At 34.5% G+C, this 26,611-nt stretch overlaps 2 protein-coding genes across 2 annotated transcripts; one reads left to right on the top strand and one right to left on the bottom strand.

Moving 5' to 3' along the window:
- Nucleotides 1-370: 370 nt before the first annotated feature.
- Nucleotides 371-3,067, top strand: LOC143617506 (protein CANDIDATE G-PROTEIN COUPLED RECEPTOR 2-like). Its single transcript, XM_077090041.1, has 6 exons — nt 371-678; nt 1,801-1,992; nt 2,288-2,447; nt 2,564-2,666; nt 2,741-2,822; nt 2,938-3,067. Exons 1-6 carry the CDS (start codon nt 412-414, stop codon nt 3,013-3,015), a joined length of 882 nt encoding a protein of 293 aa, XP_076946156.1. The 5' UTR covers nt 371-411; the 3' UTR covers nt 3,016-3,067.
- A 1,543-nt stretch (nt 3,068-4,610) lies between these two features.
- On the bottom strand, nt 4,611-10,378 carry LOC143617507 (protein LEO1 homolog). Its single transcript, XM_077090042.1, has 12 exons — nt 10,259-10,378; nt 7,746-8,068; nt 7,513-7,657; nt 7,260-7,439; nt 7,001-7,177; nt 6,772-6,903; nt 6,502-6,681; nt 6,289-6,420; nt 5,541-5,651; nt 5,236-5,472; nt 4,988-5,134; nt 4,611-4,890 (listed from the first exon to the last, which is right to left on the bottom strand). The coding sequence occupies exons 1-11, from the start codon at nt 10,376-10,378 to the stop codon at nt 5,003-5,005; spliced, it is 1,869 nt and encodes a 622-aa protein (XP_076946157.1). The 3' UTR covers nt 4,611-4,890; nt 4,988-5,002.
- Between the last annotated feature and the right edge of the window lie 16,233 nt (nt 10,379-26,611).

Genomic DNA, 26,611 nt, shown 5'->3' with positions numbered 1-26,611 from the left:
TTATATCTCCACAAAATCAAGCAAATCCATAGTGTAAATCGCTTAAAACTCAAAATAAAAAACCTCCGAATTGAAAATCTAGGTTTATTACGTCGCCTAGAACATAAATCCACCAGATAGCTTAAAAATGAACTGTTGGATTCGATTGTTTATTACATCGCCTAGAACATAAATCCACCAGATAGCTTAAAAAATCCGATGGAATCTTTAGGGCATTTTTGGGATTTTTTTGAATACCTAAGCTATTTCCCAAATTATTATTATTATTATTATTATTATTATTATTATTATTATTAAACGACACCGTATTCGTATAGTCTTTATCAGCTGTCGATTCTGTAGAATCCCCAAATCCTAGGGTTTCAAAATCAATTAGGTTAGCGTTTCAATTCAATCCATGATCGGTCAATCATGACGGACAATCACACGCTCACTCCGATATCTGCAATAACCGATACCGGATTCCAATCATCATCATCATCGTCGGATTACAAATGCCATGGAGTAGTTTACACAGCCGCTCTGTCGATCCCGGCGGCGTTGTTTATAGTGTACCTAGGGTTTTATCTCAACAAGAACGTCAAGAAGCTGAGTCATCGTAGATCACATGTTATGATTGCTTATTACCTTCTGCTTTGGGTCTCTGCCATTCTTAATCTCGCCTGGTGCTCACTTCAGGTAGTTTGTTGTTTAAATTAATAATACGACTTGTCAAGTTACTGGTTTATGTGTCCATATAACCGAACCGAAACAACAACCGACGGTTCGGTTTCTGTTTTGCGTGTGATTTTCACTTCTATGGATTACAAGTAATTTATATAATTTAGCCCAAATATCTATGCAGTTAATGTGGAAAACTGATATTTGAGATATCGGTAATTTTGATATCACGCAAATCAACACTAAATTCAATTCAGTATAGTCTCCTATCATTAACAAATTAACCTTTTGCAACTTACGAAACACTAACAAATGTACCTAGTAGGAACTGATTTAAGACATAAAACACTAAAAATTGAAAATTAAGACTTAAGAAACTGATATCGGGAAAATATACATGATTTCGTCATATATTGGTCAATATTATTGGTACCAATATTCTGCTAGAGGTACGATAACCGCCAGAGCACCGACATTGACTGCATAGCCAAATATTTTAGCCCAAATGTATATGATCAAGTAAGTTATTAACTAACAAATAAATTTAGGCCTAAATTCATTATTTTTGGTCAACTATTTGTTTTCGCCCCAAAATTTTTCAAGTCCAATGGCGAAACTGGAAAAACCGATAATATCGTAACCAAACGATTTTTAAAAACTCAAAAACCGAAATTGTGGTTTTAGCCCAAAACCGAGCCGAGCCATGCACTTTGCTTAGTGTCAGTTAGTTGGCTGTCCGAGAGTTAAGTTTTTACTACAATTTCTGTAACTAATTGATCAAGCTAAATGTTTCTTAAAGAAAAAACTTATATTTTTTATTGAAAACTTGCAATGATGGATAAAAAAATAGTCATTTCTAAAAGTGATTGTATAACATAAGTATAGTAGAGCATGAGAAGTTTATCCCTTGGATGTTGGTGTAATCTTAAGATGATTATTATTCATATATTGCAATGAGTTGTTTGTGCTTCAGTTTTCATGTTCCACTAATCCTACCAATTAGTCTTTCATTTCTTGATTTTAGTTTTTATATTGGCTAAGAAAAACTGGTTCTTCCTGCTTGATATCCGGTCTGCAAGATGTATTGATTTATGTTTTGACTTTTAAGTGGTGTTAATACCTGAATTTGTGTTTTTTCAGGCATGGCAATGCACTTCTGGGAAGGAGGTTTCGTGGAACTTATTGTCATTGCTGACAGAATCTGGATCGCTATGTCTAGAAATCAGTTTGATCGCCTTCTTACTTCAGGAAAACTATGCAACTGGGTTGGAAACTTTAGCTCATACTTTCATGATTTCAGGGCTGATTGTTGGAGTAGATATACTTCTTAAGGTCAGTTATATGTATATTTTTTAGAAGATTATTAGACACATAATAAATTGGGGTTAGTGTGCGGTTTTGTTTTGAGTTTTGACCATCTTACCGAATGCAGTTTAATTGTTTACTTGTTCAATTTCAGTAAGTGATTTTCAACTTCAGTAACCTATTTTCAATTTTGGGTCATTCTTAAAAGTTATGTTGCTCTAATATCTATTATATTAATTGAAATTTGTTAACTTTGTACACTATCTCTTTGCAAATGAAATAATTATGTTATGCTCCCTTTTTATTTACTTTTCGTTATCAGGCAATATTTGTGTTCGGATTTGGTGTACCACTTTTCATGGATGGTGAACCAAGTCATGGTGGAAAATGGGGCATGTGGACATTTGATGAACTACTGCTGACATGTACTTATGGCTATATTTTGTTTGTGCATTACTCAAAATGGAGAGACAAGTTACCTCGTGAGTCAACTAACTCTCACTCAAATATTAACCAAATTTTTAAGTTACATTATCTTATATTTGTTGGTGACTGACCTTCAGTTTTCTAACTACACCGCTATCTTTTGCTTACGCAGCCAGACCAGCCTTCTATAACTATGCTGTCGTCATGTTTATGGTTCATGGAACTGGATTGTTCGCGTGTGCATTAGGTGTTAGTAGTGTCGGCTTTGGAATTTGGTAATAAAATAAGATTACTCGCATTTTAACAAGTAGTTCCCATCTTATAATTCATTTCCAATTCGTATTTACAGGTTGTATAGTTTCATAGGCATCTGCTACCACACACTCTACCTCCCGTTTCTGTACATCACTTTCCTGGCAGATTTTTTCCAGGTGACCGATCTTGTATTTATTTTATAATTTCATAGGCATCTGCTACCCCTTTTTATAAAAGCAGGTTTTTGACTACTTATTGTCATGCCCGTCTTATTATTGTTCTATTTTTTAGGAGGAAGACTTGCTTTTAGATAATGCTTACTACTCAGAGATGAGAGATGCCGGGTTTTTTGATGCAGACTGGGAATAAGAAATTATGTAAATAAGATAGAATATGTAACTTGCTTGTTAGATTTCGTTTTCATATCTTCTGATTTTCAGCTTGTTTTTTGGATGTTGAGACTTAAGGGGGGCTTGGTTGATCTTTTACTTTTGAGAAACCTTAAATTGAACCTATTATGTACCTTTGCTAACACGCTGAACCAAAACATGATCCTTTCTGCAGTTAACCTTTTTACTTTCATTGACTGTATACTGTAGGGGTGTTCATGGCCTTGTTTAGCCGGTTATGTGACTGACTGAATGATTAACCACGATTTTCAGAAAAGCTAATCATATCAGTTGTCATGGACCGGTTAAAACGACTTTGTTTGATGTTTGTAGCATGTTTTTATAAAAAATTAAAATTGTTGGTGTATATTCTTTATAAATATAATATTAAAAAATTTGATAACAAATGTAAGCAGATCATCATCATTCACAGCCTGTCCAAGCTCCAAAATGAATTCAAAACGGTTCACTTGGTTTCAGGTGTAAAAACGACCATATTGGTTATTAACTTTGATCGTAAGACTAACAGATCTACATCTACATCAATAACACGATTAATGTTCTTCACTGCATAAGAGTATTAGTCTATTGGCTAAATTAGCTTTTGATATCTGCTGCGAAAAACTTTGTGTTTTCAAATCAGTTGAGTTCTTAGCATAAATCAGCTAAGTGTGCAAAAACTCAATCCTACAAATGGTACCAAAACAAGGCCTATGAATTTTGATTTTACAACTAATTCAGAACAGAATTTATTCTGGCTTCCAACTTGAAGATCAAACAGCATTTGCACTAAAAACCGAATATTCAAGCACCAAATTAAACTTTCAGAATACCGGATCAACCAACAAAACCTCCTATGATGGTTCCGATGATTGTTGAGATGGTACCAAGCTTGACATTTATGTCAAGTGTGTTCTCTTTCACACTATACTTGCATAGCTTTTCACTCGCCTTCTGATGGTGTATGCAGTATGAGCGGAGGGCAAGCTTATCATTTATCCGTTAATCATAATATGACATGACACGAGCAAAGTCATTAAGCATCTCAAGCCTCAACAAGCCTAGTGTATTTTTCAAGTTTTAACTCCTTTGTACTTCTATGTATTAATTTCGCACTACACAACCAAGCTCGAGCCGAGCTTTGGGCCTTTGGCTTTGTTTAAGGTGCTACACACGAGCCAAAGCTGAGCTCGAGACTAGTAAAGCTGGCTTGGCTTGTTACACTTCTGCACGAGCCAATGGCGAGCCAAACTACAACAATAAACTTGACACAATAAGGTGACCACATAGGTCACTTTCGACAAGCACATGGTTAATTGACCCAAGTCAATGAGACCCTTTTTACTTCCACCCCAGCTTTGTAACTGACTAATCTGTGTTGGTAACCGTCCATGCCATACCACACGTTGAGTTTGTAGATGGCATCATGGCCCCATCATCTAGCATCAATATCCGAGGGGCCAAATTAAGCAGAATGCATTACTTGAAGACCTAAACCGGTGACTATTTCTTTCAAGTGTCTTACTAATTCTCACAGGTAAAGGATTTAAGTCAAGTCGTCAAGAACAAAAAAATACGCAATAATGACCAAACAAGCGACAAATATCACGAAAAGATCATATATAGAAAGAAAGTACAAACAACTTGTCCATATGACGCTACTGAAAAACTTCAGAAACCAGCTATGTAATTTATAATTTAAAATATGTTGACCGTCAAAACAACGAGAAACACACGACTGCTACGAGCAGAAACAGAAGAAAGATATGCGCAGTTAGTTGCGTTGTTGATCTATTGTGGTCTTCAATAAATTGCATTGTTCTGATAAGTTTACGGTTCTATGAAGAATCCACATCTGCATATTTAGAATGTTTGTAAAAAAACAGAAATAAGATAACATATCACAACAATTTCAGTTTTATAACATTTGTTGGATAAACGACATTACTTACCAACTTGCGTATATTTTATTCTTCATCACTATCATAAACAAGTGCCTTTCGACGATGAGTTGCAGCAGCCTTTCTTGGTGGAGATTCTTCGTCTGATTCCACCTCATGACGCTTGAAACTGCTTCCTGAAGCCTTATGCTTAAACTCCTATGTTAATATTAGTTATAAAAAAACAAAAAATTAAAAAAGATGATAATAATAAAAATATAAGTTTTTATATAGCCATGAAGGATAAAGAAAACACATACTGTTTCTTCTTCTGATGCTTCATCAGCCAAAGCCTCCTCATACTGATCTTCCTCATCATCATCATAACGGTCTGCCACGTCAGCCCGCCTACGTGGTGGAGACCGCTCTTCTTCCTCACCCTCGGTTTCATACTCAGATTCTTCTCTTTCACTTTCGTACTCGTCAATCGGGCGTCTAGATTGTTTCATGGAATGCAGGGATGATTTGCCTCTAGAAGTATCTTTGTATCCTTGAGACTATTTACAAAAGACATTTAATAAAACAGTAATTAAAAGAAAACTATATTAGTTTTTAACTTATATACCTTCTTTGCGTTCATAATACGTTTCTCGGCTCGAGTTTCCATTTCCAGATCATCCTCAAAGCGGCGCCGTGACCCAGAACGCCGGTTATCATAATAATCTTGTTCATCATCCTGATAATCATGTAGTATGAATTTTAGTAGGGGTGTTCATTGGATCAGGTAACTTATTATTTGGTTTATTCAGTTCGAATTGTTAGGTTTGAAATTTTTAGAACCCTATCCGAAATATGATCCGAATCCGATCTAGGTTGATTTCAGATGGATTCAGATAATCCAAAATAATCTGAATAAGCCGAAACAAACAGTATAACAAACATTCAAACAAACGTCTAGTTAAATAAAAATACAAACCGAAAAATTTAAAATAAAACATACACAAAGAAAAGTCAAACTTCAAACAAAAGTCTATTTAAGTCCATGATCCATCATAATTCTAAAAATAAAACAGTAGACGAATAAAGCCAAACTTCAAAATAATTAAAACACATGTTATTTATTCGGATTATTCGGATATACGAATAATCCAAACTATCTGAATTTTTCTGAAATCCCTATCCGAATCTGAATTAGTTATTCCGATCCGAATATCCAAATACGAATTCGGATCGGATTACTCGGGTTTCGGTTTCGGTTAGGATTTCCTTTTTTTGAGGGGGATTTCGGATTTCCTTAACACCCCTAAATTTTAGTATAATAAACATGTTTATAGGCTTAAATAGTTAAATGACTGAAACATAATTAAAATTACCTCATCGAGTGCATCCTCTAAGAAACCAGGTGACAGTTGACGCTCCCTACGCACAGTTTGTGTATACTTCCGGCTCACCTTTTCCTTTTTCTTGCTAAGAAGTTCATTAGCCCTAATTGTTTGACTTTCAGCCTAAAAAACCAGTAACTTGATTAGTGGAAGTTACTAACCAGAAATTTCATTAAATTATATATTTTTCATAATTCAACTGACCCTCTCCTTTTGCTCCTTCTCCCTCTCAGGATCAATGTCAGTGACAGTTTTCTTGACCCTAAACACCTTTTTATGTCTTGAGTCAACAAGTGCAGTCAGCAATCTATGAGAATTAGAAGTTAAAGATGAAGGCATAAATCTCATCTTTTTCAACAACCTCCCCTGTGACTGAAGTATTCCCTGTATATTTTTCATAAAATTCATAAAACATTTTAGCAAAAATATTGTATATAAAAGGCTACCGTGAAGAAAGAAACATGTTTTACAGACCTTTTCATGTCTTAGAAAAAGATGAGCTTGATCATGTTGTGCATCCTGCACTGAAATATCAAGAACTTCATTTCCAATTTGCAACTGTAAGCTGCCATCTGACCATCTCACAAAACGTGCATTGCTTTCATACTACAAAATGATTATTCAAAACAAGAAAAAAGATTTAAAACAAGCATGAGATCATCGATAGAGTGAAGTTGTGTTTGTTTATCTAAAATCAACTTACAGATGTTGTTCCATCAGGATTTCTAACAGCCCTGTACCGAACAATATTATTATCCAAGCGAATGCGTTTGCTATGCCCAGATTCATCAGCAACAAACGCATCTTCTTCAACAAATGTCTTTGGATCAAACGGTTTAGGATCAATTCCCATAATATTAGAGACTTTAATCATGTTCATCTGCAGGCAAAGGTAAAAGAAGCTTACTTTGGTTCTCAAGTAAGTGTGACACATTAAAAAAGTACTATATATATACACACACCTTTTCAGGATGTGAAGGAGGGGGTCGCAATGGTATCCCTAGCTCCAAAGGGGGCCCCACTGGTTTCTCCTTAGCTTTAATAATAGTATCCTCTTCAGAATCATACCGACCCTCTTCATCAGCTAACATATCCTCTGGTCTAAGGTCTTTCTCATAGCCTTCATCCTCCATAGGTGATCTCTATTAAGAAAAAACGTTAAAATTATTCTAGAAATAATATAACAATAACTGTTCTTTAATAATAATTACACACATTTGCATCTTCATCTAGATTATTCTGAACAGCTTCATATTCCGCTGGTTCTTCATCATCTGATTCACCAAATACATCACGAATCTCAGGAGCTGTTTCTGATATGTGAGCTTCATCTTTCTCTTCGTTCTCTTCGTCAGGTGACCTAATTTTAAGCAATAAGCAAACAAACTGATGCATTAAATGATCACGAAAAATCTTTGAAAGATGAAATTGCGTTTATAGAATGATACCTTGGAGTTCTAGGTTGATCAATTTCTTCCTCTGCGTTATCCATATATTGGTTTTCCTCTGATCTTTCAGATTCACTCTCAACAACCTCTCGGCGCCTACTTGTCACACCTTGTTGGCCAATTTGGTCACTTGCAGAATCTTTGCCTACACTTTCTTCTCTTTGATTTTCAAGATCAACTTCTTGAGAGCTTTGATCTCTTTCACCTTCACTCTCCATGTGTTCTTGATCCATTTCATGTAACTCACCATCTGTTTCACTACCAGCCTCTGCTTCACCTTGACCATCTACCACTTCTTCACCTTCAGGCTTCACACCGTCATCCTGTAAATGTTTCATTTTAATCAAGTTAATCACAAAAAATAACTTAAATTGATCAAAAAACACATATAAAAAGAGGCTGTGCAGCTACGACACATTTGACACCCACCATGTCACATGCAACCATAAACATGCTTCGCGTGATGAAACCGACACAAACTCACAATAAAAAAAAAACAGAAGAAAACAACAGAGTCCCTCTTTCTAACTGAATAATGATAATTGACAATAAGATTCATGTGTCTACCTCCATGTATAGTTCTAACTTATTTTCATACTAAAAACAGTCTTTCAAAGGTAACACGTTGCCAGATTTACTTGGTTGAAGTTAATTCTCAACCGATGTCAAGCGCCCACCTAATACCATATATCCGTGACACCGGTACAACGTAATTATGAGTCACCGAGTCACATTTATTAACAATTGGAACTTGGGTTAATATATACACAGGCCATCCAAGTATATGAAAGTTTTCACTAACAGCCCTGTATGTTTTGCTTTTACAACATCCTAAAATACAAATAAAATGTTCGAAGATACTCCAATAACCAACTATAAATTGATTGTCAAAACAATTTTCAGTATATTCAATCAGGTTTTTTGACATTTAAAACATGCCAGCAATCGTGACCTGCTCTATCCATATACAGAATTGCCATTTGCAACTGGTTTCCAAGCTTTTCAAGATTCTTTTTTATTATTAAGTAATAAGTATTTCGTAGTCCAAACAAAATTTCTATAACTGAACAATATACTGTTATATAAAAAGGAATATATAATCTAAAAATATAAAGAGTTAAGCTATGTCAACAAAGGATATACATGAATAAAACAATTGTACTGATAATACTTCTACAATGAGACTTATGCCGTTATGTAATAAATGCAATAGATAATTCTATCACATTAAGTATACAAAATCCAAGTATATTTCTTCTGTAAATAGCACATACACGAGTCCTCAATTTAACTTTCAAGACAAAAGACATGTGTATCCATGGAAAACTAAATTGCCGTATCCATAAAATTAAAGTTTATCAGTTAATTTGTTCTATAAAAATACCTATAAAGCCATAAATATATTAAAATATAACAAATTAAAGAAACCTTGATATTATCTAACGATAAATCTGGTATACAAATATTATAACTTCAAACAAAATACAGAAACAGCAATAGAGAATATATCTAATCACTGACTAAACAAAATCCGATACAATCAACTGTCTAGCATTGCGTGCTTACCACTCTACCAGAATGTAATGTAAAAGGTAATAATACATTGTGTATAACAATTCGATTAACAACCTTTTATACCATAACAAGTTCTGTAAAAAATGAATATTGAACATCATAAAGCAACAAATAGTTTGATGCTATAAACCATATTTATCAAAGGGGCAAGGTGCCTAGGCGCAAAAAAAAGTGAGAGCCTAAGAAAAAACAAAAGCGCACTTGAATAAAAATATAAATATATATTATGTATTAGAAAACTAATACTATTCTTCATATAATATAAACAAAAGCTACTATATAACATTTAATATCATCTATTAAATACCAAAAGTTCTAAAAGGTCATGATTCAATTCCAAAACTTGAATAACAAAATGTTCAAATACCAAAATGTTTAAAATAGAAAAATCAAAACTTCAAAAAGTAATAAATAGTAAAGGTTCAAATAATCATTGGTATTGATCCGTTAACAATACCAATAGAGGTGTCGCCAGCTTCAATAAGCGAGGGCCTAGAAACTAAAAAGCACATATATTGGGCCTTGCCTAGAAAGCGGGCCTAGGCGCAAGAAGCGAGGGCTTTTAATAACAATAATTGCGAATCAGACTATCTCTCTGTGCCGTGACAGTAAAAGATACTCAATTTCCACACATTTAGGTAACTAAAAAACTTTTTCTTTGTATCGTTTACACACGAGTCACTACACAAAATAATAATTCATCTAAAACACAATTTATTAAGAGCAGTGTCAAATCATTATTATAAGTAAAAAAGCATAACTTTCTTCTGTTAACATATTCAATTGGTTAATAACATTACTCAGCAGTGCAGTACCAATTCCAAACCCTAACCTAAATTACCAATTTCAAACCCTAAAACTAACCAAATTACGATCCAAAGGTGCATAATTAGGGCAATTAATAACAATTAGCATTAGAGAGAGTGAATGGATCGTACGGATGCGTAATCAGGCTGCCGATTGGACTCGTGCTCCGATTCAACGTCTTCTTCTTCTCCTTCCGATTCATCTCCGAATATTTTTTGCATCATCTGATGCCTATTCCCTTCGCCCACCATTGCTGCCGATTGAATTGATTGATGAAGAAGCTACCTTACAGGCTTATTATTATTATTATTATTATTATTATACACCGGCTATAAACGTTACGATTATTGTTTTACTTTTAGGTCAATTTTGAAGGAAGATATATATATATATATATAATATGTAGGTTTTTTCTAATGTGGAAAATTATTTAATTCATTTAGATATTTTGTTGTCATTTAAAAAAAACTAAGTAGATAAATAATAATAATAATAATAATAATTATTATTATTATTATTATTGTAAGTATATATATATTGGGAAGATGGATTTCATTGATTTATTTGGTATTCTTTTAAGCTATCGTTTGAATCGATTGAAGCCTTGTAACTCTTGATTTTTTTGGATTTTGCTCTGTTTCTTTTGATATTCTATTTATGTGAAAGTTGATGTCGTTGGCGAACAATCACCGCGGCTACTGTATGTGATTGCGGCACCACCGACTAAAACATGTACTCTACGATACGAACGTGTTTGAAGCTTTCGATTAGTTTATGATTCACGGGGTGGCTAATGTCGCGCATCTGCGTGTCATTGTTGTTGTTTCGTTCGGGAGTTTATTATTATTTGGTTATTAAGGTGAAATTTTTAAAATTAAGAGTAATTAAATATGGTAATTGATGTAAAAGAATATCTGCAAAACAGTACATTGGATTGTATAAGTTTTATCTTTTCTAAAACACAAAATTGTTTATTAGGTAACTTAATAGTAAATCTAGTTCTTTTGTCTTGTTCAATATAACTAGCTGTTGTAAACTCACATATTGCGGCGGGACGCTACAAAAGCTTGGTATGTATTGTTTCGGTTCGTACCTTATTAAAAACTTGTAGGTTGTTTGTGTAACTTAATGGGATTTGAGGGTTATTTTATTAAAGGCTGTGGAGTTGATTGCACAGTTAATGAAACTTGAGTGTTAATATAATAAAAAGTTGGGGCATTAATTGCGTAACTAAATGAAAGTTGTAGGGTAGCATATGTAAATATGTGTGTGGAGTACCATTTATGTAATTTAAAAACTTGTGAGTAGAATATGTAAAATGTTACACGGATTTCAAAACTATTATTAGAATAAACTTGTGAGTAGAATATATAAGTATTGTTTAGTGGATTTCAAAACTATTATTTGAAGAAACTTGTGAGTAAAATATATAGCTATTGTTGTATGGATTTCAAAACTATTTAATGTATACTAAATAGAGTGAAGTTTTTTTTATTCTTTTTTTTATTTAAAAAATGTTTTTCATATTATTTGTGTTGTCAAATGTTAAATAATTTATCTCTCATAAAACGTGAGTTATATAAGTTGTTTTTTATGTCATCTTAATTGATATAACATGAGATTTTGTAAATTACTTGATATGACATCGGATCTTGTGGATATATATTACATAAACTGTATTTTTATCTAATCCGTCCTAGGCTGGGCTATGATATTACTAGAATGTGTGTCATGGACTGTTGGACTAATTCAATTGTAGTTTAATTACCTTATCGTGACCCTTTTTGCTCTGTCCTTAATCCAAATCATATAGCATTCAATATTGTATTGTGGAAGGTTTGTGTCAGATATAGGTAATCAAAAAGGTTTTATTCATTACGAATAATAAAACTCAAAGCAAGTCCATACAAATAACAAGATGAAGATGACAAATATGGCAAAACTCTAAGAACAACAAACAATATTAACGGCTACAATGTTCATTGTTTTTCATACGGACCTGCATATGAAGTTAGAATTAATAGCTTCAAAGGAAGGTGACGATGCGTCTTTCCATACTGGCGGTGAAACCTCAATCAAATAAGAAATAAACCAAGCTCACAAAGTCATAGTTCATTAGCAACCAAAGCCCATGATGCCAAGTTCCAGTTGAAGCCTGTATGTATGCAAACAGCAAACAAGCCCATAAGTTATATAAACCTAAATGGATTATAAAATTGATAGAAAAAGTAGTAATTTTAACAATTTGACTTTGTAAGTCAACAATTCAGTTTTTGTTGCGTACAAGACTGTGAACTCTGAACGTGGCGTGACAATATTTAGTTTCTTTCTCTTTAGTTGACGATTGTAACATCCCGAAACTTTCGGGCAAATTTTGTCAACTCTAAATAGTTGAAGGACTTAAAATATTCTCAAAATATGTGACTGAGAATGTGAAATAAGAAATTGGGGGCATAGTGTAACAACTCGGATTTTTTCAAATTAATAGTTGAGTTAAGTGTCATTTTAGTACATACGGTTTGGCCAACTACGCAACTTTAGTACATATTCATTATTTTGTGCAAATGGCTACCCAAGTTTCAAAAAACTTGTATTTTTAGTATTTTTTTTCCTAACCCCGTCTATTTTTCCATAAAGTCAGGGATAATTTGATGATAATTTTGTTATTTTCTTTTCTTTTAAACGCTTATATCTTGTAAACCCTAAATCCCCAAATCATAACATCAAAATCCAAATCCTAAATCTCCAAATGTCATAAAAATTCATACCCTATGATGACATGGAGAAAGGGTTTGGGGATTTAGGATTTGGATTTTGATGTTATGATTTGGGGATTTAGGGTTTACAAGATATAAGTGTTCAAAAGAAAAGAAAAAAAACAAAGAAAATAACGAAGTTATCAAATTATCCCTAACTTAATGAAAAAAATAGACGGAGTTAGAAAAAAGGTACTAAAAAATGCAAGTTTTTTGAAACTGATGTAGCCATTTGCACAAAATAAAGAATATGTACTAAAGTTGTGTAGTTGGCCAAATCACAGGTATTAAAATGACACTTAACTCTTAATATTATTATTAAATACCCGACCCATTTCGATGTCCGGAAAATTTTATCAATAAAAATATCACGTTTATTGAGTAAATTAACTATTATTATATTATTTTTAATTAATTATATAATATATATTTATAACTTTCAAATTTTGACAATTTTAACCCAAACCAGAATATTTCCCAATTATGTTTCCACTTTCAATCTCCGGGGACTAATGTGCAAACTATATATATATATATTATAACCAATCAAAATCTGGTGACCCAGATCCAGACCCGTTTATCCGATCCAAACTCAAACCCAATTTCCTTATATCGCGAACCCGATTACAACAGGTGATGTCTTGGACCTCAATTATCGGAATCAATATACAAAGGGAAATTTTAGACACATTATTGTTTTTTTCTAAAAACCCCACCATTTTATCTTATTATATTTTTTATTTTAATATTTTATGTTTTTTCCATTTCTTTTTATGTTTTATGTTTTAATTTTATTTTATTTTCTTTTTTTATTGTTTTATATATATATATATATATATATATTTACAAATATGTGTTTTTATAACAAAGTTTTTTTTCAAAACAAAACAATATACTCGTATGCACCAAACCAAAAATGTCATTATATACAAAATATTGAGTTTCTATATATACAAACTATAAAAACATGGTGTCATCGATGTCGGGGGTCGTAAACGTCGCATCGTGAACATCGACGTGGTTGTCGGCCCTGCGTCTGATGGGGACGTAAGGGGCGCGTGCCAATCTCCATCTCGTCCTCCATCTATAAAAAAATAAATATTATTATTAAATAATAATAATAGTAATTAATAATAAAAAATAACTATAATTAAATAATAATTAATAAATATATATAAATAATAATAATTAAAAAAAAAGGTAATAGATGGCGATGGGTGTGTGTTTGTTTGAATATTTGTTTGTTTGTGTGTGGATGGGATCCCTTTTGGTGAAAAGGAGGGTTATAAGGGGCCTAGATGGGATCCCTTTAGGTGAAATGGAGGGTTAAAAGGAACCGTATAGGTCGCATATAGTGCTATACTTGGTCTATACGGTTCCTTTTAGCCCTCCCTTTCATTAAAATGGGCCAGCCTATTGTTGTTGTTATTATTATTATTATTTATAATATCTAATATCATTTATTATTATTTATTAATATTATTATTATTATTTAATATTATTATTTTATTTATTATCATTATTATTTAATATTAATATTTAGTACTATTGTTATTTAATATTATTATTCAAACTCGACCAATAGGCTGCATATATTGCTATATGCGGCCTATATGTGACAACCTAGGACTATCGGGTACACCATATAAGACAAACACCCCTTAATAGGCCACCTATAGCACTATAGACCGCCTATTAAGGGTGTTTGGGGTGTTCCTAACACAACCCTATACAAATTGAATCAACTTCGTATTATACTTACTTGTTTCGGCCTAACCGACCTCTTAATTAAGTTAATTCAATCAAACTACAACTCGTATTCCTAAATATCTATGTCGATTCTATTTTGAACTCGTTAAACAAGTAATCATCGATGATTATAATCAAACTAAACTTACTGATGTGGTGAAAACAGTCAATTAAATATTAACTAAATTAGATAAGCAATAAAAACTAGACCTAAGACTCAACTACACAAAAACCAGCAAGTGAACCGATCAATTATACTAAAGCTAAGTAAGTCCGAAATATCGAACCCACAGGACTCTATAAATTACGTTAATTAACTAATTAGACTCGACTTACGACACGACTATTTATTATTAATGTTTAAAGGGGGTTTTTTAAATTAATTTTAAACTAAGAAATTAAATAAACAAGTAAACTAGAAACAAGCAATTAAAAACAAGATCGAAACCAATGAGAGAAGGAATCTACCTAGGTAAGAATCCCATGTATCAACAATCATCAAGCAATTGACAAATAACATGATATGGAAACTGATTTCTAAACGTATTCATCTAACAAACCCTAAAGAACCCTTGATCGCATCAAGTAAAATCCTAAAGAATAATTATTAGATTATTAAGCAATCAGTTATATTGATTTCCTTACAGTTATCAATTAAGGTTAATTAATAGTATCTAAAGCAAGCAATCTTACGAAACATTAAACCCTAGATAACTTGATAAGCTAAACACGACATCATGAACAAGGATCAACACAATAAGCAAGAATATTGTCACTAATCTATCCTAGCATGCGATTGACCAAGACACATGAACAACTCCTCACCTTACAGCTATTGGAATTTAGCAGAACATTCAAAACCCTAACCAACTATCAACAAGCTTGTATGATTTAATGGGCCCATTCAATCACAATAATCAAAACACCAAGTAATGATTAAACATAAACCCTAAATCTAAAGAACACAATCAAGAGATAAAAGATCTATGTGAAGCAATAGTTAATAATCAATCAAGATAACAAATACTCATATGCATCATGAAAGCAAAATCAAGTCTTTTACTATTAAATAACGAAATCCAAAATCAAAACAATTGTCCAAAGCAAGAATCAAATCAACACATGTTCATCAAACTTAGGTAGACATGAAGTCTATCCTAGCAAAGTCATAATCAAAGATAAATAAATAAACCATAGAAAAAAGAGAAACATCGTGAAAGATAATGAACAAGAACAAAGATAAAGAATGAGAGAACCCGTCTTAATCGACCCTTGAACACTTGTATGAAAGCTTGATGATCATCCTTTATTCCTAGCTCCAAAACAACTTCAATACCTTGGTTTATCTCTCAAAATCGGCTGGAATAATGCTTCGAATCGGCTAGGTTTGCAATCCCCTTTATAAAAAACGATAACCGGGCTTGGGCTTTGCAAAAAATGGCTAAACAGTGGCTCTAGGCGCCCCGCGACCGGGCCTGGCCACCCCCGTCGCGCGGCGTGGCTTGCTTCTGGAGGGGCTACGAGCTTTTGCTTGTTATTTGTTGATTAATCATCTTAGATATCTTTCTTGAACTCTAAGTAACACACAGAAACTTCTAGACCTTTTTTTCCTTGACCACCAAGCCACCATCTACATGAAAAAAAATCAAAACTCTAAGTGTACTAATCATGTAATCATTGACGAGCAAAACGAACTTAAACTTCTCATGAAATGATAGAAAGAATTAAAGCTTAACATTCAAGACACCAAACGATTTAAAACACTATAAACATAAAATACTTGACTCAAAACCTTAAATAATAAAAGACGAACGAACACGACCTAAACCGAACTCAAAACATCTAATATACATAATTTTACAAGGGATTCGAGATGTATAAATACATGTATATCAAATATCCCCACACTTACTCTTTTTTCGTCCTTGAAAAAGTCTAATGCAGCTGGATCAGAATCGGAAAATACAGTCTTAAAAACATATAGGTTAATTTTTAAAGCTTAGAAAAACGCAAAAAACCGCGATCACCGATATTGTTGTCCACTTAAACCCATGCCTTAATCTTTACCGGGACAAATAAGATCTGACAATAATATTACTCGGTGGTTTACACAATTAAGACCCACTTATTTTCAGCTTTTACCGGACCAGACTACCCCAAATTGACTTAAACCTCAAAATTAGCAGAATTAAAACTTTTGTTGCTCTATTTTTTTCATGAATAGTTAAGACGATTAAGGGTATTGTTTATCCACCTAAGCTTAAGCATCAAAGTCTATCAAGCAACCATTAGATACGATTAAGGTTCAATTAATTAATAGCTAGTGTTCCCCATAACATGACATACCCCCGTTATCAAGCAATACCCCGAACCCATCACCATAGGTGAGTATACAAAATTTCATCTGTAGGGCTTACATGTAGCGTGTCCCTTGTGGTCCGTTTCTTAATGGTAATGAGACGCAAGCAAGGGGACCCCACATGGCTAACAACGTGGATGATCAAGTCTGTAGTGAATTTGTACTTTTGTACTCTTGTGATCATGTTTATAGACTTATAAGGATTTGCTCTTTTTGGCTTTATTTTAAATATCCATAACCCCACTTAGGAATTGTGAATACCCATATGAATAGATTGCATACAGACCCATGGTCTCCGGACCCGAAGCATCCCATCAATACAAGATTTAAGGTTATAAAACATACGCCAATGAGGTGTAAAACACTAAACTAGCAGTTTAAGATTTATATCACAGGCTACACGGCATACTCTAACGTTAAACCTACCCAAGCATCATATGATAACGTATTCATATTTTAAAAAATTATAATATTTCCACTTTTTTATACCAAAAATTGAGGCTTGAGTATCGCCCGACCTTTCATTACTTATCTTCCGCGGACAAAGCCCCTCACCCACAAAAGATTTCCGTTTTAACCATTTTATCAAATTGCTCTTTCATTTTCAAGGCTGAGCCTACCAACACATCCCAAGTTAAGTGCATTTTCTTTTATTTATCTCATATTATTAGTAGTTTGAAAAAACGGTTTCTGATAAATATCATCATCTCCCACTTTAACGCAACAAAAACTAGATTCAATGGACATTTTTAAAACATTTTTCAATTTATTTATTTATTTATTTATTTATTTTTTTAAAAGCAAAATCAAACCACAACTCAAATATCCTATCCCCACACTTAAATTTTTACATTTTCCTCAATGCAAGGATAATGACGACTTAAAATAAAAATAAAATAAAATAAAGTCGGATTACAAAAAACTAAAGACTTAAAAAAAATAAAAACTAAAGCAAAATAAAAAGTTAACAAACTAGATAATGGAAAAGACTTAGCTGGTAATTTGTGCATGAAACATGATGCTAAAGTCTTCTTCCATGAATGCCCTCCAACTACGAACGTGCTCAGCAAATAGTAACTCCTTCTTTCATCCACGAACGTAAGCGGCAAAACCAAACAAACATGTCTAAAAATGTATTTTATCATAGCGATAGATATTATGCAATTAAAGTGTTTTCACCAATAAATATAAAACATGAATAATTAGCAGCAAATAATAATAAAACATAAAGTATACGGCTCGGCTGCTCCATCCCCACACTTGTCTTTTTCAATAAATTTTCCTTGGGGATCGTCTCTCTAGCTCATACAATCTCTATTTTACATAGCAAAACTTAAAACACAAAAACAAAGACGAACTAAAAACGACGTTAGTGACTCAATTAAATAACAAGACTCGGACAACTAGAACTTAGAACATGACTCAAAATACCAAACTAAATACTAGGAATCACACCCAAATGATAACAGCACAAGGAATCAACAAGAAATAACAAAAAAATAAAAAAAAATCTGGGCTGTGTAGACCAGCCTAGCCGCGCGGCCGTTTTTGCTTCCCATCTCCGTGCTACGCGGCGTGCGTAGCTGGGTGATTTCCTAGCTCCGCGTCACGCGGCCTGTTAGGCATACCCCCGTCGCGCGCGCGACGGGGCTCTTTAACAGAAAGTTATGAACGTTTTGAAGACCTTTTTGCCTTAGAAAAAAAAATTTCCAGAAAATTACCAAGTATTTGTTATGCCCATTTTATGTCATTCTTACGTGTAAAACTTACCTGACACCTGTAGAATTCTCGTAAATTCCTCTCCCCATGATGGTGATGATTCCTTGAAACGACTCGATGATACAACGAATCTAAGAAAATAAAAATTAAAATAAAGAAAAATCTACAAACTCTACACTTGAGTTTTCACTCAAGAACCTAGGTTATGCGAATCACGTGGCGGACCGAGTGGAGCATCCTCCACCTCGGTAGAACTCCAATGCCCTCAAAGATTCCGAATCACGATCCGACCATCCATCAACCTTTGTCTTCTTCTTTTTAACACCACGAACCCTTTCAATCTTTCGCTTACCCCACCTCCGTCTCCAACACACTTCACCATTTCTCGAGAACTCGAAACCTCTCGCTTCTTCCCCACACTAAAACTCACCGAACGGGAATCGTCAAGACTAGGACCCATGCCCCGAGATAAATGATTCTATCGAGTAAACTGGATGACATGGATCAATGAGACCGTCTTGACCACTCGGATGTCTCATGGACTTCGCCAAATAAGTAGCACTATCATCACCGGCTCTAAGAGTGATCTTACCTTCAAACACATCAATGACCGACCTAGCAGTACGTAAGAATGGACGACCTAAAATGATAGGAACCCTCTCGTCGGCCTCCATATCTAAAACAACAAAATCAGCAGGGAAAACCAAATTATCTACCTTAATGAGCAAATTCTCTACGACACCCCTCGGATACTTAACGGAACGATCGGCTAAAGACAATGTCATACGAGTAGGGGTGAGCTCTCCTAGATCCAACTATTCATACAAAGAATATGGCATGAGGTTTATACTAGCTCCAAGATCGGCCAATGCTTGAAACGTCGTATCACTACCGAAAAGACATGGAATGGTAAAAACACCGGGGTCGAATAATTTCTCCGGTACTTTATTGAGAACTACTGCAGAACACTCTCCATAAAGCAGTACAGTCGAAAGCTCCTCCAACTTATCCTTTCTTTTAAGAAGGTCTTTCAAAAATTTGGCATATTTAGGCATATGCTGGAGGACTTCAACGAACGGGAGGTTGACATTCAATTGGCTAAATATACTGAGAAAATTCCCGTAATCTTTCGTGTACCTTTGATTCTTTAGACGGGCGGGATACGGGACATAAGCAGGGTTAATGATGTGTGGTGGTGGCCGAATTCCAACCGGCTTCTTCTCGGTGTTCTTCTTAACCTGCGGCTCTATGATTGGTGTTATAGTTTGTGACTTACCCGGAGCCTCTATCTCTATCTCCTCATCCAACAACTCGTCCTCCCCATCTTTCTCAATTTTTCTACTAACTACCTTCGGGCCAAAAACCCTACCACTACGAGTGGAGATGGCTTTCAATTGAGCAGCATGATTAGTTTGAGGAATACCCGAAAACTGACCTGGGGGCCTTTATTCTAAACGAAGAGCAATATCACCAACAGTCCTTTGAATATAGAGAATAGAATATTGTTAATTCTTGAAGAGCAAATCGTGTTCGGCCAACTTTTTATGTGTAACTTGATCTCTCTCCAAGATTTGCTTCATCATCTCTTCCAAACGACCAATTCCACCATTCGAATCCTGCACATTATTTTGAACATTAGTACCATCAGTGTTATTATTATTAAAACACTGACCTTGTCCTGGAGCATAAGAATTTTGAAATCCGGGCGGTATACCCGACGAACGCCAATTAGCATTATTCTGATTCGGGTTTTTGTAGGTGTTCCAATTCTGATTGTTGTTATAATTGTTAGGAAACCTGTTCTGACCAGCAACAAAATTGACCCGTTGATTCATCACCGGGCACTCCAACGTGCCGTGTCCACCTCTACAAAACTCACACTTGTCCACCTTGGCCTTCAGCTCCTTAACCTCTCTAGTTAGTGATTCCAAAGCAGCAGCCACACTAGTATCCAGATTAACCTGGTGTACACCTTGAGCGGATGAGGATGTACTGCTAACGGGAGTGGAATTCCCGCAATGTGGCTCTTTGGCATAGTAGGATTGAGCAAAGCACTCAAACATCTCGTTACATTCGGTGACGTTCTTCTTTTCCAGTAAACTTCCTCCCACGGCCATGTCGAACCGAACTTGGGTTTCGTAGTTCAGCCCATTGTAAAATTTCTCCACAAGAGCCCATGGCGTGAGACCATTCTGTGAGCAACGGGCTAGCATGTTCTGAAAACGCTCCCAAGCATGACAATATTCCTCCCTCGGTTCCATGTGCAACGAATGAATTTGATCACGAAGAACAGCCGCTTTAGCAGGTGAGAAGTACTTCTTGATAAAAGCTGAACGTAACGCCTCCCAAGTAGTGAACGTGCCAGATGGTTGAGTGTCAAGCCATATAACTGCTTTACTTGCAAGTGAAAACGGAAATAAATGTAAGAAAATAGCATCTTTAGTAGCACCATGCACATTAAAAGTTTTCAAAACGCGGTAAAGTCGGTTAATGTAAGCCGGTGCATCCTTGTCGTCACGTCCATGAAACTGATTAGTTTGAACGATGTTGTTCATGACGTAGGACGGAATCTGCCACGAGTTGGGATTGTTGATTGCGAGAACGACGATGCATGATTGGTTTCCGGCTAAACCATCGAAGGCTTGAGCAGCAATTGTTCTATCGTCGGCAATTTGATCTTGATTTCTCGGACTTTCAGGCGGTGAACTAGGTGGTGACGAATTTGCTGTAGAACCAGCTTCTGACTGTTGTTGCTGTGCTGAAGAGCTAGCCTCGGTTTTCAACGGGGAAAATTATAGATTCTTCAGCGGTGGTCCTTGCGAACGAAGATGTGGCATAAACCTGAAAACGCAATGGACCAAGTGAGTAGACTAAAAATAAAAATTAAAACAAAAATAAACGAAAATTTAATTAGACTCCTACGATTCAAACGGAAATAAACAAATAGCACGTATGTATCAAATAAGTCCAATAAACGCAAATAACGCAATTGCCAAGAGTCCCAGGCAACGGCGCTAAAAACTTGATGTGGTGAAAACAGTCAATTATACATTACCTAAATTAGACAAGTAATAAAAACTAAACCTAAGACTCAACTACACAAAACACCAACAAGTAACCGATCAATTGTACTAAAGCTAAGTAAGTCCGGAATATCGAACCCACAGGACTCTATAAATTACGTTAATTAACTAATTAGACTCGACTTACGACACGACTATTTATTATTAATGTTTAAAGGGGGTTTTTTAAACTAATTTTAAACTAAGAAATTAAATAAACAAGTAAACTAGAAACAAGCAATTAAAAACAAGATCGAAACCAATGAGAGAAGGAATCTACCTAGGTAAGAATCCCATGTATCAACAATCATCAAGCAATGGACAAATAACATGATATGGAAACTGATTTCTAAACGTATTCATCTAACAAACCCTAAAGAACCCTTGATCGCATCAAGTAAAATCCTAAAGAATAATTATTAGATTATTAAGCAATCAGTTATATTGATTTCCTTACAGTTATCAATTAAGGTTAATTAATAGTATCTAAAGCAAGCAATCTTACGAAACATTAAACCCTAGATAACTTGATAAGCTAAACACGACATCATGAACAAGGATCAACACAATAAGCAAGAATATTGTCACTAATCTATCCTAGCATGCGATTGACCAAGACACATGAACAACTCCTCACCTTACAGCTATTGGAATTTAGCAGAACATTCAAAACCCTAACCAACTATCAACAAGCTTTTATGATTTAATGGGCCCATTCAATCACAATAATCAAAACACCAAGTAATGATTAAACATAAACCCTAAATCTAAAGAACACAATCAAGAGATAAAAGATCTATGTGAAGCAATAGTTAATAATCAATCAAGATAACAAATACTCATATCCATCATGAAAGCAAAATCAAGTCTTTTACTATTAAATAACGAAATCCAAAATCAAAACAATTGTCCAAAGCAAGAATCAAATCAACACATGTTCATCAAACTTAGGTAGACATGAAGTCTATCCTAGCAAAGTCATAATCAAAGATAAATAAATAAACCATAGAAAAAAGAGAAACATCGTGAAAGATAATGAACAAGAACAAAGATAAAGAATGAGAGAACCCGTCTTAATCGACCCTTGAACACTTGTATGAAAGCTTGATGATCCTCCTTGATTCCTAGCTCCAAAACAACTTCAATACCTTGGTTTATCTCTCAAAATCGGCTGGAATAATGCTTCGAATCGGCTAGGTTTGCAATCCCCTTTATAAAAAACGATAACCGTCGCGCGGCGTGGCTTCCTTCTGGAGGGGCTACGAGCTTTTGCTTGTTATTTGTTGATTAATCATCTTAGATATCTTTCTTGAACTCCAAGTAACACACAGAAACTTCTAGACCTTTTTTTCCTTGACCACCAAGCCATCATCTAGATGAAAACAAATCAAAACTCTAAGTGTACTAATCATGTAATCATTGACGAGCAAAACGAACTTAAACTTCTCATGAAATGATAGAAAGAATTAAAGCTTAACATTCAAGACACCAAACGATTTGAAACACTATAAACATAAAATACTTGACTCAAAACCTTAGATAATAAAAGACAAACGAACACGACCTAAACCGAACTCAAAACATCTAATATACATAACTTTACAAGGGATTCGAGATGTATAAATATATGTATATCACTTACAGTCTCAATCTTCTAACCCTAGTCGTCATAAACTTTCAACTCGATTAGATTATCATCACCGTATGCAGCCTATTCTTCTGTTCGTCTGAGCCGTCCACTATTCGTCCAGTTAATCATTTTTAATCCATTTAAACCATTATATTAACATATTTGATCAATTAAATTACATTATTAACTTGTAATTAATTTATATTTTTTCTTAAAACTGACATATTAACTAGTAGTTATTCCGGACCTTTGGGCGTCTGACGTTGATTAAATCGGTTCTAGCTAGCCTTCCGGTTTATTACTTTTCTCTATTCAAAGCCCCAAAGGAGGTAATGGAAGAAATCGAAAGATTGATGAAAAAATTCTTGTGGGTTGGGAATAAAGTTAGTAAAGGTATTCATTGGGTCTCTTGGGAAGTGGTTACGAGGCCTAAGAAATATGGTGGGTTGGGCATTTCTAAGCTGTGTGACGTTAACGTGGCTTTATTGGTCAAATGGGCTTGGAGATTCAAATCTAGTTATGAAGGGTTGTGGAGAAAACTGGTGATTAGTATCCATGAAGGCCGGAGTAAGTGGTCTTTTTTACCGGTCAAGAGATCTTTGCCGGGTGTTTGGAAGGCAATTGTAAATTTATTGGAGAAGTTTCGTATTAATGGTCAGCCTATCTCTAGTTTGATTACTTGTAATCTGGGTAATGGGGAACGAATCAGCTTCTGGAAGGACGTTTGGTTTGGCGAAACACCCTTATTTATTAGATGGCCAGCTCTATTTTTTTTGGAAAAAGACAAGGATTGTTCAGTCAGCTCCCGGGTGGTGCACGATGGGATTCAATATCAGATGTCGGCTAGCTGGTCTTCGAATGTTCATACAGTTGAAGGTATTTCGGAGAAACAAGATGTATTGTATATGTTATCTCAGGTTCGGATAGTCGACAGCAAAGACAAGTGGATTTGTGATAAAAAACCTGCAGTGGAGTTCTCGGTGGCTGCGGTTAAAGACTCCATTCGACAGTACCCAGTCGTTTGTTCCAGTCACGTTTTTCGATGGTTTAATTGGGTCCCGATCAAGGTTAATACGCTGGTGTGGAGAATAGATAAAGGTAGAGTCCCAACACGAGTCGAACTGATCAGGAGAAACGTCGTCCTGCCTAGCGCTAATTGTCCAATGTGTAATTCAGCCGACGAGTCGATAAGTCATGTTTTTTTCAGCTGTTTCGTAGCCTCTGGGGTATGGTCGCTGGTTTGGAGCTGGTGGGTGTTGCTTCTTTCGCTGACTATGATTCGGTTCTTAAATGGCCAAACTCGAGTTCCAGTTCTGCGAAGGAAAAGAAGATCATCGGTGGGATTTTTTGGGCCACTAGCTGGGCTATCTGGAAAGAGCGGAACAAGGTGGTTTTTCAAAACGCTGAACCGAAGGTGCCGAAGGTGGTCTCTTTGGTTAAGTCTATGACTTTCATTTGGTTAAAGTATAGATCTAAGTACAATAGGATTGTGTGGAACGATTGGGTTAAAAACCCGTTGTATATATTTTAATTTGTGGTGTGTGTGGTCCTTTTTCTGAGGACTTCGCCTTTTTGTTTTGAATGAAGTTTAACTTTAAAAAAAAAAAGCTTATGTATGTATATATGCATATGTATGCACACACACACACACATATATATATATGTGTGTGTGTGTAAATATAGTATAATATGATTTAAAAATCTAATTAATAAAGAATTTGAGCAAGTAAAAATATTTATAAATACACTAATTATATTTAAACTAAATGGTTAAAACAATCTTTTTTTATAAACATATATTTATTTTATAAGGATTTCATTTATATTTATGTATGTGTTGTAATTAAAAGTATATTATTAAAAGATTTGATAAATAAAAGAAAGCAGTAAATTTGATAATAAGCCTAAGTAATATTTAACTTCCATAATAATATACTCGATCGTTAAAACTCCCGAATCTATATCTAGTCATTCATTTACTTTTGTTTCCGCAATTATTCTTTATTATGATATCTCGTCGATTTATCCAGAAGAGCTTGATCTACCTTTATATCTTGTCAAACCCTTGTTGTAACAACTCGGATATTTTTTTATCCTATCCGTTACCCGACCTATTTATACGTTCGGAAAATTTTATCAATAAAATTATCGCGTTTATCGAGTAAACTAATTATTATAATATTATTTTTTTTCTTTACTTATTCAAAATATATATCTCTTTCAAAATATGGCAAAAACTACCCTAAACTAAACTATAATCCAAGTTTGTTTCCACTTCCTAACCTCAAGGACTAAAATGCAAAATCTGAATTATTATAACCACCTTAACCTGTTTACCCATATCCATGCCCAAACCCGCAACTCTTAGACCCGTTTAGTTAACTTGGACCTAAATTTATGGCTTAAACACGGAAATTAGAACAATAACATTATTCCTTATCTTTTAATTGGCCAACCGACGTTTGGAATTAAGGAAACAAGATCAGAAAATATACGAATTAACTACTAAACGAAACCGCCTCGTATCATATCACGAATATACCCTATAATGATCATAGTAATACAATCAAAGCTGCATAAATCATCCTTAAGCCATCGCCTATCAAACCCATATCAGTAATTATATTGTTACCAGCTGCCTATGCCGTCCTTGATCGCGTTTCTGTCGGACCTAAATTGGTCTAATTGACCCTCAACACATCGTTGTTCCAGGTAATTTAAATTTGTAACAAGTTCGTATTTAATCCAGTTTCATTAACCCTAAGGTTAATTGGACAAATAACAAGCAGATTCATCATTTTGATAATTAGGGTTCATAGGGTTCTGGGGGAAAGTGGGTTACTGTATATAGAGATTAGTTTGTGTTTTATTATCAGCAGACACCCCAACACAGCTGGTGGTGTGGTGTGGTGTGGGTTATTGTATATAAAACCGATGGTATTTTGTAATAATTCCTCCAAACAAAGGATAACAATAATATTATTAAGCAATCGTTCAATCCATAATATTCTAATCCCAAACCTAACACAAATCACACCGAAATCTTAACTCATTAAATCATGTATATCTTTAATAATTAATTCATGTTATTATTATTTAACTAGGAATCCTTGTCGATGTATCCCAAAGGATTTATCTTTCTCTCATCATCACTTGTTTTTCGTTCATCCAGGTGAGTAATCACTCCCCTATTTTACTTGTTTTTAAAT

Source organism: Bidens hawaiensis, unplaced genomic scaffold (assembly GCF_021521415.1).
Source record: "Bidens hawaiensis isolate Kalapana, Puna unplaced genomic scaffold, B.hawaiensis_p1.1 tig00055163_1, whole genome shotgun sequence".
In the NCBI taxonomy this organism is placed as follows: Eukaryota; Viridiplantae; Streptophyta; class Magnoliopsida; order Asterales; family Asteraceae; genus Bidens; species Bidens hawaiensis.
Note: the sequence above shows the minus strand (reverse complement) of the source record. Positions and strands in the feature narration are given on the sequence as shown.